Raw genomic sequence first — 16,047 nt, 5'->3', positions numbered from 1 at the left:
GAAGTTAGTGAATCATGGAAACCAAGAGCAGCGGGTTAAAGTCAGAGTAAGAAGTAAGGCTGTGAATGACAAAGACAACTCTATAAATTAAGAGATGATTTCAGAATTGGTTTTTTTTTCTTTTAATTTTTATTTATTTATGATAGTCACACACAGAGAGAGAGAGAGGCAGAGACACAGGCAGAGGGAGAAGCAGGCTCCATGCACTGGGAGCCCGACGTGGGATTCGATCCCGGGTCTCCAGGATCGCGCCCTGGGCCAAAGGCAGGCGCTAAACTGATGCGCCACCCAAGAATCCCCAAGAGATGATTTCAGAATTGGTAAAATTGGAAATAGAGCAGTCTTATGTGGTAATTAAGATGAGTGTGTGACCCTGCTTATGTAAGGCAGAGGCAAAGGAGGGATGCAGGTCCCTGGAATAGATGAGGTGAACATGAGCTGAGATGTTCACAAGGTCATCAGCATAAGTCATAAAGTCCCTAAGAATGACAGCAGTGGAGGGAGAAGATGGCAAAATTTACAGTTAGTAATAAAGCAATTAAATAAATTCAGTGGTTAATTGTGATAGTGATGATATGGAGAAATCGGATAATTTATGCTGTGAATGTTTTCAAATAACCTCAGGGAAAGTTTTCTTTCTTACTTAAATCTTCTCCACTTTAAATTTTTCAAGTATCTCATGCAGTAACTTTTCTGTCATTTTTAATCAGTTCTTTCAATGAAGCTTTTCCTTTTGGTTTTCAAATAAGATCTGATCTCTCTCATTTGAAAAAGATAAATAAATAAAAAAACTCCTCCCCACAAAATGCCTAATGTCTTATTTCTCTCTACATGTTTACTTCCCAACTTCTTAGAATAGAGAAGTTCTGCTCCTTCCAGAATTGTTAAAATTTATCCATAGCCAAATTAAAAGATTTTTTCCCCCAGATTTCATACCATTTACCTTTTCTTTGACATATTTATCCATTGGTTATCCACTCAAGAATTTATTTTCTCTGTTACCTTCTCTAACTCGGAGTCTCCTTGCTCTCCCACCCCCACCTCCATACCTCTTCTGCACATCTCTCTCCTCATCTAAGTCTTGGTATGCATTCTCTCTCTTGATATATTTATCCTTCAAGCCATATTTTCATGTTTTTCTTACAAATCATTACATTACATCCAAAATCTCATCTTCATGTCTTCACTTATATTTCCATTTTTCTTTAGAAAATCTTTGTCTGAATGTGCACTGTCACAGAAATTTAACATATTCTTCTATGTCTAGTCTACACCTTCTTTTCCTAATCATAGTGTGTCTTTTTGTCCTGACAAGATTGAAACTTACTTTAGATTTTCTGTAGTTTTCATTTGTCACTAACTCCTGTCATCTTTTCTCTCCAATATCTCATAGATTCCCCATTTCTTTTCATTACAACTATGAACTGAGCACAGACTCAGCTGGAGGATCTTATTAAATAATTTTGATATCTTAACTTTGAGTCCCCCCAAGATTTACACTTTAATCCACAAAGCAAGAAATCTTTGAAATATGTAGCAATAATTCAAATATTATTTACCTCCAAATCCTCACTTCTTCCTAAAAAATATTTCTTAAATATTATGTCACATGGATATACATTTTTTTCAGGATTTATGGTTAAGAATTAATGTACTTTTTTAAATGCTATGCCGATTTCCAGGAAATGGTAATTCAATCATTGGTTTCCAGATAATATTATGTAGACATTTAGGTGTTTAAATTCATATAATACAAATAAAAGTACAGCATTTTCATATTCTGTTTGAAGTTAAAACATGTCAGGGGTATTGCCAAAGGAAAAAGGTAAACAATGATGGAGTAAATTAGCTGAATCCAAGATATAAATGTGCCTTGAAAAAGTGGGCATGAAGCCTGTTTTGAACAAAGGAGACTTGAAGTCTTTTAAAATGTAGCCAAATGCAAAATAGAAAGCATGTATAAATTTACTTCAGCTTGAAAAATTAGTTTCTTCCTTCCCATGAGTCTTTTGTAAGGCATCAGTTCCTTTTAAGAAATTGAAATGTAATAATTTTTATGCTAAAAATTCACTTTCTATAGAAGTCACAATATGATACCTCATATAACACTGAAAAAAGTCGATTAACTTCCCATTGTATATGATCTCTAAGTGAAGCACAAATACTCTGACAAAACATTGTTTTGTTAATATAACTTTATATTTTTATGATCATAAATAACTTGCTGAAAAGTGTTTCTTTCTGTATGATTCAGCTTAAGATGGGATCTTGGTGTTCAACAACTACATACTGTCAAGTAGTCTTTGATGCAATAGATGTATGCTTTTAGAATGCTTAACAATATACAGAAGATCTTGAATGATAGTTTAACATATTTTGAGATAGAAAGAGTATAGCAGGGGATCCCTGGGTGGCTCAGTGGTTTGGTGCCTGCCTTTGGCCCAGGGCACCATCCTGGAGTCCCGGGATCGAGGTCCGCATCAGGCTCCCAGCATGGAGCCTGCTTCTCCCTCTTCCTGTATCTCTGCCTCTCTTTCTCTTTATGTCTATCATAAATAAATAAATAAATCTTAAAAAAAAAAAAAAGAAAGAGTATAGCATAGTTCAACACCATTGCTAAAGTATGCTTTTATCTTAAGGCAAGATAGTACATATAAAAAACAAGTAGATTTAAATTTGATTTGCAATTGAAATAATGGTGGAATCAGGGTTTAGTATGTAATATATATATTTTTTAAGATTTTATTTATTTATTCATGAGAGGCACAGAGAGAAAGGGAGAGATGCAGAGGGAGAAGCAGGCTCCATGCAGGGAGCCCGACATGGGACTTGATCCTGGGACTCGGATCAAGCCCTGGCCCAAAGGCAGACACTAAACAGCTGAGCCACCCAGGGATCCCCTGTAACATTAAGATACCATGATGGTCAAATAACTCAGAAACACCATAATCAAGCCCCAAATTACAGCCAATTTTCTCAACAGGTCTCTAAGAGAGGCATATAAACAAATTATAATAACAAATGAAAGAAAAGCATCACACTATTTCCACTAGGAATTTTCTCAAAAATTTTGCCAACACCATTGTTTTAAAGCTAGTTAGGTTTTGCACACCCAATCTTTTACCATGTGCTTCATCTTCATTCCTTAACTCTAAACATGAATTTTGGATCTTATTCTCCCTGCTGAAAGGAGGGAAGAAGGACTAGAAGTCATCAAAATGTCTTGGGCTATCACTTTAGCTCTGTGGCTCATGGAGGAGGAAGAGAGGCCGGAAAAAAACATGCCAACTCCCACTACAGGAGGGAGCTTCTGGTCCAGACCCCAAAGCAATGTTGAATGGAAACCAGAAATAGCCACACCCCTATGTATGAACTTACCCTGATTTTTTAAGGGATCTGATTGAAAAGCTATGGTAAAGGGTAAAAGAGAAGTTTAAAAGATCTTTCTCTCTGTACATCTGGAAATTATCTCCGTTTCTTTCAATTGGAACATCCAGAGTATGTTGGATGTGACCGATATAGAAGACATATAGGTTGGAGGTCATGAAACAAACTCGAAATTTCTGTGTAATATTTTAAGAATTCAAAATCTGCCTATGAGTACTAGGAATCTTGGCTCTAGGAATCTAGATATTAAATGTTTCATAAGAAAATGTATATATTATACAGAAACAACAAATATTTTACATCAGGGATACCAAAAATGAATGGACCCTTTACTCAGGAAAAATATTTTGAAACATGTAAATAGCAAACTGATATCATATGTGTATATGTACATGTATATATTTATTAAAATGAGAAGATGTGCAATGAGGCAGGGTATTAATTAATTAAATAAGGAACTAAACATAAAATAAGCTATAAAAATAATATGCTATAGCATTATGGATACCAAATACATTTTTGTGTGCGTGAAGAATTTTTCTTGATAGTTTCCCAGTATTGACTGTGCATACACGTAATAATTGTTTCCCTCAATATTGCAAAGTTGTGAATCAAGAGGGAATCTGATATAAAACTTAAGAATAACAGAAACCAGAACAAGACTTGTGGGATAAATGATAAATATTGTTTTAAGCTTAAACAGAAAAAGAGAACAACCCAGATGGCCCGTATCTTTATTTTGGCTCAAAAGAAAAGTTCATTTCTGATTTGTATATAGAAATGACAACTTCTCTTACCATCGTACATTCTCAGTGTTGAAGCCTCTACTTTTTATGACTCCGAAACTTACAGCTAGCAAGTTTTAAGTATTTCTATTGGCATATTTGGGAGGAGAGTATTATTCTTTCTCTACCTATCTGCCTCTACCATTAAATAGTTTCATGAGGGTTGTTAAGGCCACTTCATTTGGTATCATCAGCTTCTAGCATATAATAGGTACCTAGTTAATATTTGCGAAGTGAATACATGACTGCACTAAAAGAATTCACTTGAGAATCATCCACCAAACCACAGACCAAAAAAAAAAAAAAAAAAAGAAGAAGGAAATTGAAAGGTAGTGTTCAAGGTTATACTGTCTCTAGACTTCCTTTTAACGAGTGTTGTGCTCTCCGTGCTGGAGTTCTTTTTATATTACAGGAACCTCTAAGCAATAGCAACACATCTAGGACTTGAAAAGTGATTTGGGATTGGCATGCAATACCTTCTCAAAACAAAACTGCACATTAAATAAAGAAAAAGGAAGTGTGAAGAAGCCCTCACAGGAATAGAGAAGGTTCTACTTTACACTGCATTCCTCATAGGGGATGTCAATTCATGTGTTCATGAAATGTATTCAAAGGTTTATGTTATTTGCACGCATGTACCCTAAAAATGGAGACATTGACAGGTTGGCCTACAAAGTATTTGATTAGGATGAGTTGTAAGGGATTCTTTTTTTTTTTTTTTAAGATTTTATTTATTTATTTATGAGAGACACAGAGACAGAGAGACAGAGACACAGGCAGAGGGAGAAGCAGGCTCCCTGTGGGGAGCGGGATGCGGGACTCAATCCTGGATCCCAGGATCATGACCTGAACCAAAGGCAGATGCTCAACCACTGAGCCACCCAGGTGCTCCTAAGTCATTCTAATGAAACTGCTGAGACACTGAAAATTACAAGCAGTTTTTTGTCAGATAAAAACTCACGCTCACATAAAGGCTAGCTGCTATTGTTAATTTGTGGAATTTTTGTTTTGTTTCTATTTGTTGTTGTGTGCTTTTTGTTGATAATGTAACACACTTTACTCTCCCCTAGTGGAGCAGAGTAACAATAACATTCTTGATTCTCTTCTCAATCAAGACATCTGCCTATAAAAGAATTTACAAGATCTTCATTTTTGTGCCAGCATGGAAATTTTTGGTTATCTCCTGTTTCTTTGGCATACCGGATAAAGTATATAAATCATGCTTTCTTATAATGGCATAAGACTAGAAAGAGTGAGTTTATTGTAACAATTACAACCCAGATCTGTGTTCAAAGGAAATAGTTTAGCATTCAAAAGAAGAATCTTAAATGCAAAGACATTTGATTCCAATTAGTTGCTTTTCACTATTACCCATATATCTAAGAGAATAATATTTTTTTAAATTTTATTTTTAATTTTTATTTATTTATGATAGTCACAGAGAGAGAGAGAGAGGCAGAGACACAGGCAGAGGGAGAAGCAGGCTCCATGCACCGGGAGCCCGATGTGGGATTCGATCCTGGGTCTCCGGGATCGCGCCCTGGGCCAAAGGCAGGCGCCAAACCACTGCGCCACCCAGGGATCCCTAAAAGAATATTTAATCCTGTTTCTTTTATAACAATTTGGACTTACTCATTCTTTTCTTTCTACCTCACACTTTTTACTCTTCCCCACTAAAGTCAAAGCTTTATTTTCATGTTAGCTTTATTTCTTAAAAATCTATCTATTTGAAATTATACAAGGGCATTTGTAATATTTTCTATGTTTTTGATCTTTAATTACAAGTGCAAAAGATTTGTTTTCCTTTTATAAATGTAACTGTATGTAAAATAATTCCGATATCAGTACAATGGTCATATGATAAATGCAGTAAACCTTTGAGGACTGAAGGTGTATCCCAGGCCTTTAAGAATCCCGATGCTGCCAAATGGAATATTTTGCTTATTAATCAAATGTCCGTAATTAATTGGATGTTAATAGTGGAACATAATATGTATTCATTGCACATTTTCCTGCCAAGAACGTCTATGCCTTGTTAAGATAATACGGATGTTTGTGTTATGATAATTTCTGATATTATCCTTGTAATCTTCCAATCCACTTTTGAATGTCCCATTTTTAATTTTATGATTTTAGATTATGTCACTGCAAGTCTCTGTGAATATGGGAGTTTTCACTTTAGGACAAATTATTATCCAGAGAAACTTCAGTTATATAACATAGCATTTGATTTTGACAATTAGGAAAATTTCTGGGCCCGGGATAAACTTGAGAAGTATTTTCAGCGCTAAATTAATCAAACCAATACTCTAAAGGCACTTTCTTTCACTGTATCGTACAATCCAACAAACATTTCGCTACTGCTAATTTTGAGCTCAAATGGGAACAACATCGACCTATAATGCTGGCATTGAATCTTAATTTCCATGGGGTCTCAAAAACCAGTGACAAGGATTTTTATTTCTCCCCTTCCTGAAAAATCACATTCAGATACAAAGAATTCTATGTTCATTAAAGTTATCTCAAGTACAACTATGTAAATTGCTATCTTAAATTATTCATAAGTTTCTCCCTGTAGTTTTCTAAGCTTAGTTTTCTTTCTCTACATTTAGTTATAATTCCTGAAGGTTCTCAAGGTGCTAATTCTTTTCAATTCTTTATTTTTAATTTCAGTTTAAGGAGCAAATAAATTACTCCTTCCCTGACATTCATAAAATGTTGCTTCATTTTAGTAGGTTTCAAATCTTTTATTTTTATTAAGTTGATAAATTATTTAGCCACATAAAAGTGATTCCCACAGTCAGATTGGCTTTATATATAATGATAATTTATCAAATCACTATGGAAAATTTGAGTAAAATCTGTACTCCAGATAGTTTTATTTTTTTTAATTTTTTTAATATTTATTAATTATTTATGATATTCATACACAGAGAGAGAGAGAGGCAGAGACATAGGCAGAGAGAGAAGCAGGCTCCATGCACCGGGAGCCCGATGTGGGATTCGATCCCGGGTCTCCAGGATTGTGCCCTGAGCCAAAGGCAGGCGCCAAACCACTGAGCCACCCAGGGATCCCCCAGATAGTTTTATTTTGAATAATTTTAATTCGTAATGTTATTATCATTCATCTAAGCCTCCTGCATGGAAATATTGCAGATTTAAAATAAATAGGGACTACTTGAGAAAAAAGGAACAAGACAGACTTGTTTCTCAATACTAAGACCCTTTTCATGGCTTGTTTTGTGTTTTTATGTATGAGGAAGTTTGTTCTATTCCTTATACCTAGGGAAAAATAACATTTGACATAAGGTTATTATATTGTTGTATTCTATTTATATTTGATGAGCCAACATAGAGAATCCACCACAGGCCTGAGTGAAGTTTCTGGCTTGAACCATTCCTGGTCATCTGCGTGAATTGTTGACATCCTGAGCCACAGTTTCCATACCTGTAAGAATTAGCACTTAAATATGTGAAATGGCTGATTTGCCCTGCTCACTCAAAATAATATTTTTATTACTCATTTAGTGCATTTTGAAAGCAGATTATGATTAAATAAAAGGAATATTGTACATACTTCCTTCCATATTTGAACTCTGGGGTATATTAAAGTAGATGACAAGAATCCGACTAAGTAAGTAAGCACCTGTCTATTCCGGCTCCCAAAATGCCTTCTTCTCACTGTTACATCCCCTGCCATTTTGACGCAATGCCTGACTAGTATTTTAAGGGCATTAGTAATGGTAAAATTTTTCTTTACAAAGTTAAAAATGGGGCAACAAATTTGACCTCCCAATTATTTTATTTATTTATTTTTAACACAATGAGAATCTTCATGAAAGTTTTAAAAAGTCTTAACTATAGTGAAAGCATATATTTTTTATTTCATACCTGTTTCAGCCTAGATCTAGCCAGTAAAATATTTGTTGGATTTCTTTTTTTTTTCTTTTTTTTTTTTTTTTTGGATTTCTTGCTATAAAGTTTTCCCTTTCTGATTTATAGATCTTGTAAATATGAATGAAAGCTTCTTCAGGATTAATACACTTGAAATTCTAGCCACACCTCCTTTTCATCTGGTTGTAAAAGTCCAAACACATTTATTTTATATAGCATTTTCAGGGAAAAAAATCAACTTTTAAAATAAATCAAAACAATATGCATAAAGGTACAGGTGCTTTTACATAGTTTAAGTATCTTTTTTTATGGATAAATAAGTTCATTAAGTGGGTACAACATATGAATGTATATCTTTGATTTTTCTATATTTAACTTCATTTCTTTTCTCACATATGATCACTCATATATATGTATTCTAATATGCACAGAATACATACCCATTTTTGCCTAAATGAATCAATAATTGCCATATTTTTCTAAATTCTAAACATTGCTGTTTTCTGACAGGTGAATAAAAATTTCAGTCAACCTAACTTGAAAAGAGTGGATCCTATTTATCTGAAAGCATGCATTTAGTATTGTAATATGCATTTGTAATATAAATATTATATATGCTGAACAAATGAGTGAAAGAAAGCACAGATACTAGGCCTTCTGTTTCTCTACATTTAGTTTTTTGACATTTTTTATTTCAGCTTACCCAGGATTTTCTTTCTGTATTACATTTTCTTCCATATTCCATTCTGCATTATGAGATTACTAAAATAGGAATGTCTGCTTTTGTTTAAATCCATGTTTAATTATCCCTTCACAGGATAACTTACAAAATTCAAATTAGAATAGTTACATTTAGCAGTGTAAATGGACAGAATTGAAATTATAGTGCATTCATGTATGCATTAATAAATATTTATCTACCACAAATTTTTATTTTTAAAATTTTCTAATTTCTTAGTGCTGTAGGTGTACTAGTAGATGAAAAGGAGAGAAGATCAGTGTCCTCCTTGAGCTTATTGTCCAGTGGGAGCAAAAGACATTAACAAAAAATAACACTGTAAAGAAATATAAGAAATATAGCACTATAAATTTGCCACTCTAATCCATGCAGAGTATATTGTTCAGTAATGAGAACACAGAATAATTTTTGAGGGAAATGATGTTTGAGGTAGGAACAAGAATAAATTAGGCAGGTAGGTTGGAGAAGGGCATTTCAGACATGGAGTAGCATAAGCAAAGTATTTTTGGGGGATTTTGAATTCATGTGATTTCTATGAATAAATATTTTTACAATAAAAATTACTTTTTATAAATAAACACATATGTATATGTATTCTAAAATGTTTTTTTTGTTCTAATGGAATGGATGTTATTGATTTATTATTATGAATATGAGTTTTTATGTTTATTTGCATTTTACTCTAAATCAGCAATTTTATTTCAGCTATTTGTTCTGGACTGAATGGGGACAGATGCCCTGCATTGGAAAAGCTCGCTTAGATGGCTCAGAGAAGGTTATCCTTGTAAGCATGGGAATAGCATGGCCGAATGGTATCTCCATCGACTATGAGGTGTGTTGGATTTCTTAAGTATTTAAAGTGCAAACTGCCAACTTGCATTAATCCACTCTTAGTGTTCTCTTATTTATTTTTTTAATAAACCACTTAATCCAAAAAAAGGTTGCAATATTCCTTTTCAATTGATCTTTAGGAAAACAAATTGTACTGGTGTGATGCTCGTACAGACAAAATAGAAAGAATCGACCTTGAGACTGGAGGGAATCGTGAGGTGGTGCTGTCAGGGAGCAATGTGGATATGTTTTCAGTTGCGGTCTTTGGGGCTTACATCTACTGGTCTGACAGGTAATTTATTTTTTCATAAGTATTTGAGTCTCAAAATGTTATTTCAGTGCCAGTTGCTTTACCCTTGTAGGATTAGCCATTCCTTAGCAAGGTCACAAAAAAGGATCTCACAAAGCCATGTAATTTCTGCAGGAAGTCAGCCACTCTTTCTATTCCAGGCTTGAGCGTTTCAATGTCAGAGACTAAAGTTGGTTTCTTTCCCCTTCTGCTTGGCCATCTGTTATCTTCAGTTTAAATAACTGGCTTGATGTGAAGTACTTAAAGGTTTTTGATCATGTATGTTCAACTTCTTGTCAGAGCACATGCCAACGGGTCCATCAGAAGAGGCCACAAGAATGATGCCACGGAAACTATAACCATGAGAACAGGTCTTGGAGTCAACCTGAAGGAGGTTAAAATCTTTAACCGAGTACGAGAGAAAGGTCAGCACTCTTAAATAATGAATACATCTTATGTCATTTCTCTCTTATTTTTAAAACATTTATCAAACTTAAGTCAGAGATTCTTATATAAATCCAAAACCTCAAAATTCTATTTTATTTTACATCTAGTTTCCTACAAAACTCATACAGTAGCCTAATGAATTGTATATAGAGTAGTTCATACATACGTATTTTTGCCTAAAACAGTGTATTTATACATACCTGACATGTCTTCAGTATGGGTTTGAGCTAAGTAATATAGAATATCTTGATATATATACATATTCAACAAAAAATACAAAACAAAATTAGGATATTAGAGAGTAAAAAGTAGCCAAAATTGCATTTGGGGTTATATTTTGATTTATAAAGTGATTATGGCTTCAGAAGTTTGCTCTTGGTGTGAAATGTTTCAAAAGTCATCACTTCCTTAAAATGTGCATTTTGAAACTGATATGATGGTGGTTTGCATGTTTCTTATTTAAAATTGTACCTCAATTAAATGTCTATTTTATGTAATTAGATATCCATTTTAATGTCCATTAAAATAAATTGTAATTAATTTTCTTGACATCAAAGATAGGCATAATAACTGCAGAGCTGATGATGGATTCATGGAGGAAAATCAGCCTGATGGAAATATCTTAATAGTATATTACATCTTCACTCAAAACTGAGGCAAAAACTTATGTTTAATATACTTAGGAGGTTTGGTACATTGGAGCTATAAATTTCTTTGATAGCTTTCATATTTCATAGACCAGAGTTTAAATCAGTGCATTGTTTGTTGGTGAATTCAGTTCATGTTTGAGAGAATTGTTACTTGTGCCAAAGATTATAATACATAAAGCCTGTTGTAATCTCAGCATCAAGTTTCAGAAAATAGTTACACAGTTACCTGGCAGATTAAGGAAAATTTTAATCCTTTTATTTGGTTGGTATTTGGAGCGGAAGATTGCGATCTTTGAAATAAGAAATCCAAAATTTTAAACTGGTGTGAAAAAGAATCAGAATTTTATATTATTTGATTTTCTTATACTGACCAGTATTAAGAATAAAAAGACAGACTATTCAACATTATTTTGTAAAATATTTCTGTAAGAAAATAAAAAAAAAACATTTGAAACACTAAAGAAAAACACAAATATATATGTTTGTGTATGTGTGTATCTTTTCCTTCTTTAGGCACCAATGTTTGTGCCAAAGACAATGGTGGATGTCAGCAACTCTGTCTTTATCGAGGAAATTCTCGGAGAACTTGCACTTGTGCCCATGGATATTTGGCAGAGGATGGAGTCACTTGCCTAAGGCATGAAGGCTATTTGCTTTATTCAGGGAGAACAATATTAAAAAGTATACATCTTTCTGATGAAACCAATTTAAATTCACCAATAAGGCCATATGAGAATCCACATTATTTCAAGAATGTCATAGCTTTGGCTTTTGACTACAATCAAAGAAGAAAAGGTACCAACCGCATCTTTTACAGTGATGCACACTTTGGAAATATACAGCTTATTACGGATAACTGGGAGGACAGACAAGTTATTGTTGAAAGTAAGTACATTCATTTTTTAAAATATAATTTGGTGAAAGTGAGTATCATTTGCATTAGCAGAGAAATTAGAGTGGTAATTGCATGTAGCACTTATACTTTTTTTGAGTTTATGTTCAAGAATAATGCACCCTTATTATCTGATCTGCTAAATGTCAAAGAAGCAATTACCTCTTAGCATGTACAGTATGTAAATTATGATTACTAGTTTCAAATCATGGAACTATCAATAATATATTCCTCATACAACCTGTTTCTTTTCTCTCTACGTGATTTTCACGTATCCTCCACTTTTCCAATTCCACTATACTTGAGGTCAGTCCTTTTCATTACTTTTAAAATTGAAAATTAATATATAAGTTAATTTTAAAGTAGTCAAGTAATATAGATTTAAAAATGAAATTTCTGCCTTTACACTAAAAGTCCATTTACTTATCCTTGACTGACAGCTGTCGTGCTTTCAGAATTTTTTCATGTATGTGTGTATGTTATTTGTAATTACAAAATTGAATGATCCTATATGTTATTCAGCTGCTTTTTTTATAGTTATCAAATATCCTGAAAACCTTTTATTTCAATACATAAGGTCCTATCTCATTCTTTTGAAAGTCTGTGCCTATTCTGTACAAAAGATTAACTTATTTGAGTATTTTCTTCTGATAAACATTTAAGTTGTTTATGGTATTTCATCATTACCTACAAAGTCACAATGAACATTTGTGCACATAAATATATTTATTCAGGCATGTGAGTGTTTCTTTAGCATAGAATCCTAGAAATAAAATTGCAAAGTCAGTCGATCTTTATTTTATTTTTTATACCTGGTCAAATTTCGGTCCAAAAAGACCATATCAGTTTATATTTTTCATCAACTGTATGTGAAAAGATTTACTGTCCCATATTTTTTTCCAACAATAATTTTATAATTTATTAGCTATGACTATCTACTTTGTAAAAAAAAAAGTCAACATATATTAGTATACCTGATAACTAGTCAGATCCAGTATCTACTGTATGTTTTCTCCTATAAATATAAATATAAATATAAATATAAATATTGTCAAACTTTTTATTGCACATTGCCACCCCATGCTATGCTTGCCATTCTGCTAGGCCAGTATTTGCCTATTCAAATCTTACTCAGATTTTCCAAATTAGTTCAAACATATACTTGTATAAATATACATTCTCATTTATTTATTCTCTAAGGTTACTGTACTTATTGATAATTTCATGCCAATTTGTAAATTCCAGAATATGCCAACATGCCATTTTGATGTGTGTGTGTGTGAGAGAGTGTGTGTGCATGTGTGTGAGAAAGAGAGAGAGAGAATGCAACTGTAACTGTACTGATCATAGAGTTCAGACGTAATTGAGATTCATTGATCCAGTATAGTTCTATGAAGTTTAGATAATACTCTGGTCCTCCAGTTTTTCTAGACTGATACAATTCAGAGTTGGAAGGGCTCACATTGTATCCACAATATATTAATTTACTAATTCATTTTCAGTGCTATAGACTTTTTGTTAGGAACCCTGGATATAAAGTTGAACAGGAGTCCATAGACCTTTATTTAGAAGCTACAGTTTCAGAAGAAGCTACAAGTCAACAAACATTTAATTTCAGTAGAATCCACAAGATACTAGAGAACAAAAATAATCTGCCTGAGGAAGGCTACAAGATGCCACTGACCTGAGTTGAGGAAACTGAAAGTTTCAATAGGAATCTTATTAGTTGTTTGGGCCAGATACGGGTGGGGAAGACAAGAAGAATAATTCTAGACCAGTAGTCTTCAAGTAGTACAAATATGTGATCACTGATCCCAGATATGTGTTCAAGGGTCTAAGAGTTATTTTTATAATACTGGATAATTGCCTTTTCAATGGTATTGCCATTTGCATTGATGGTATATAAGCAGTGGTGACTAATTGCTGGTAACTTAGTGCTAATCAAGGCAATGGTACCAAACCATACTAGTAGTCATTGTACTTTTCACTGCTGCTTAATAGCTGGGAAAGACAGAGCCAGTTTCACTTAAAGAACATCCTTGAACTGGGTAAAACATTTTTATTTTATTAAATCTGATCCTTCAGTACACATCTCTTTAATATTCTGTATGATGAAATACACATAACGCACTTTTGCATCATTCTGAAGTGCGATGGTTGCCTGAAGGAAACTACGTATTGGTGCGATTATTTGGGTCGTGCTTCTTTTAAGGAACATCATGTTTTACTTGAAAGAATAAGAAACAGACAGGCTATGGTTATTCAGACCTAGGTATAGGGAAGACATTTTCTAAAAAATGAATACAATGAGTCTTTCACTACAAGGAAAATGACTTACAATATCTGCTGCAAATAATAGAAATCAAGCATTAAAGTAAAAATTTGAATTCTGAAAGACTTGCATCAAGCACAGTAAGCTTGATAACTCCCCAAGGCTTAAAGGCTTTTCTGATGAGATGGGTGGTAATATTACTGAAGTGATTTTGGGGGGAGTATTGAATAATGAAATGTGTCAACAGATATGCATAACTTAGGAAACCAATATTTTGCAAATGACATGATAAAATCATCCATGGGTAAATGATCCATTCAAAGTGTTGGATAGATCAGTGAATTTTAATGTAATAGTGTGTAAAGTTTGCCACTGTGGTTTCTGATTCTACACTCAAGCCAACCTTTAAGTAACTACCACGCATTATATGTTGATATAGTGTGAAAGAATATCCACTCCTCTCTTTTCCAACTTCATAGGCATATGAGGCTGGATTTTCCTCACATATTTCAATTAAAACAACATAAAAGATAGGATGAAGAAGTAGATGTGTGAATCCACTTGTCTTCTAATAATCTAGACACTAAACAGATTTGTAGAATCATAAAACAATATTTTCTTCTTATTTAAAACAGCACAGGGCAGCCCAGGTGGCTCAGCGGTTTAGCGCCACCTTCAGCCCAGGGCGTGATCCTGGAGACCCAGGATCGAGTCCCACGTCAGTCTCCCTGCATGGAGCCTGCTTCTCCCTCTGCCTGTGTCTCTGTCTCTGTCTCTGTCTCTCTCTCTCTCTCTGTCTCTCATGAATAAATAAATAAAATATTTAAACAAAAACAAAAACCAGCACAGATATTTTCTTAGAAGATATTAGTTATGTTAATATGTGATCAATTCATTTTTATTTTAAAAGATATTAATATATTTAAAACACAATTTTTAGTTTCAATTTATAATATGGTAAATAGCTATAGACAACAGTTCACACAAAATTTCTCTCAAGTCCTCAATAATTTTTAAGAGAGTAAAAATTCTCAAATCAAGAAGTTTCCAAACTACTCTTCTAGACTAAGGGCTCAGAAAATTTTTGGTACAAAGACTTGAAAAAACACAGGGTAGACAAAGAGTCACATATCATCTGGTATTATTGGAACATGGGTTATAAGGCATGAGTTGGTATGAGATGAGCCTGGAGTCCTAGGGAGAGCTCCAATAATGAAAGATGTGATCTGCCAAGATAAGAAGTGTTAAAAAAAAAAAAGTTTTTACTGAGGTGTAGTTTACATACCATACAATTCACCCATTAAAATTGTACAACTTAATAATTTTTGGTATATTACATTATTAATTATTAAAATTAGGTAATATATACAATGTTAATATATGATACATATATAATAAATAAAATTAGTCATTTAAACTATTTTTTAATTATACAATGTTGTGACATTAATTACATTTATAATACTGTGGGACCATCACAACTATTTCCAAAACATTTTTGTCACTCATTTCAAATAAAATTCTGTTTAAAAAATTATTCTCCGTTCCCCCTTCCCACAGCCCCTGGGATACTTTGATGTGCTCTTACTCTGTGAATTTGCCTATTTTAGATAGAGCATGAAACTGGAATCATATAATATTTGACCTTTTGTGCATGGCTTATTTCCCTTAGCATAATGTTTTCAAGGTTCATTCATGTCATAGCACATGTCAAAAGTTCATTCCCTCTCTGACCCCAAAATAAAGTCTTATTATCTTTTTTGTGGCTGAATAATATTCTATTGTATGTATAGACCACATTTTGCTTATCTATTCATCTGTTTATAGACACTTTCTTTCTACTTTTTACTATTGGAAAAGT

At 33.3% G+C, this 16,047-nt stretch overlaps 1 protein-coding gene across 1 annotated transcript in view; it reads left to right on the top strand.

The window, feature by feature from the left end:
• The window catches only part of LRP1B (LDL receptor related protein 1B), a 1,825,680-nt gene that overhangs the window by 1,370,717 nt on the left and 438,916 nt on the right, over positions 1-16,047 (top strand). Inside the window, exons 38-41 of the mRNA XM_072789062.1 lie at positions 9,511-9,637; positions 9,777-9,928; positions 10,226-10,350; positions 11,536-11,907. Coding sequence (XP_072645163.1) covers positions 9,511-9,637; positions 9,777-9,928; positions 10,226-10,350; positions 11,536-11,907 — 776 coding nt within the window. The remainder of the gene's footprint in view (positions 1-9,510; positions 9,638-9,776; positions 9,929-10,225; positions 10,351-11,535; positions 11,908-16,047) is intronic.

This window comes from Canis lupus, chromosome 20 (genome assembly GCF_048164855.1).
Source record: "Canis lupus baileyi chromosome 20, mCanLup2.hap1, whole genome shotgun sequence".
Lineage (NCBI taxonomy): Eukaryota > Metazoa > Chordata > Mammalia > Carnivora > Canidae > Canis > Canis lupus.
The sequence above is the reverse complement of the archived record's forward strand: the minus strand, read 5'-3'. Positions and strand labels throughout refer to the sequence as shown.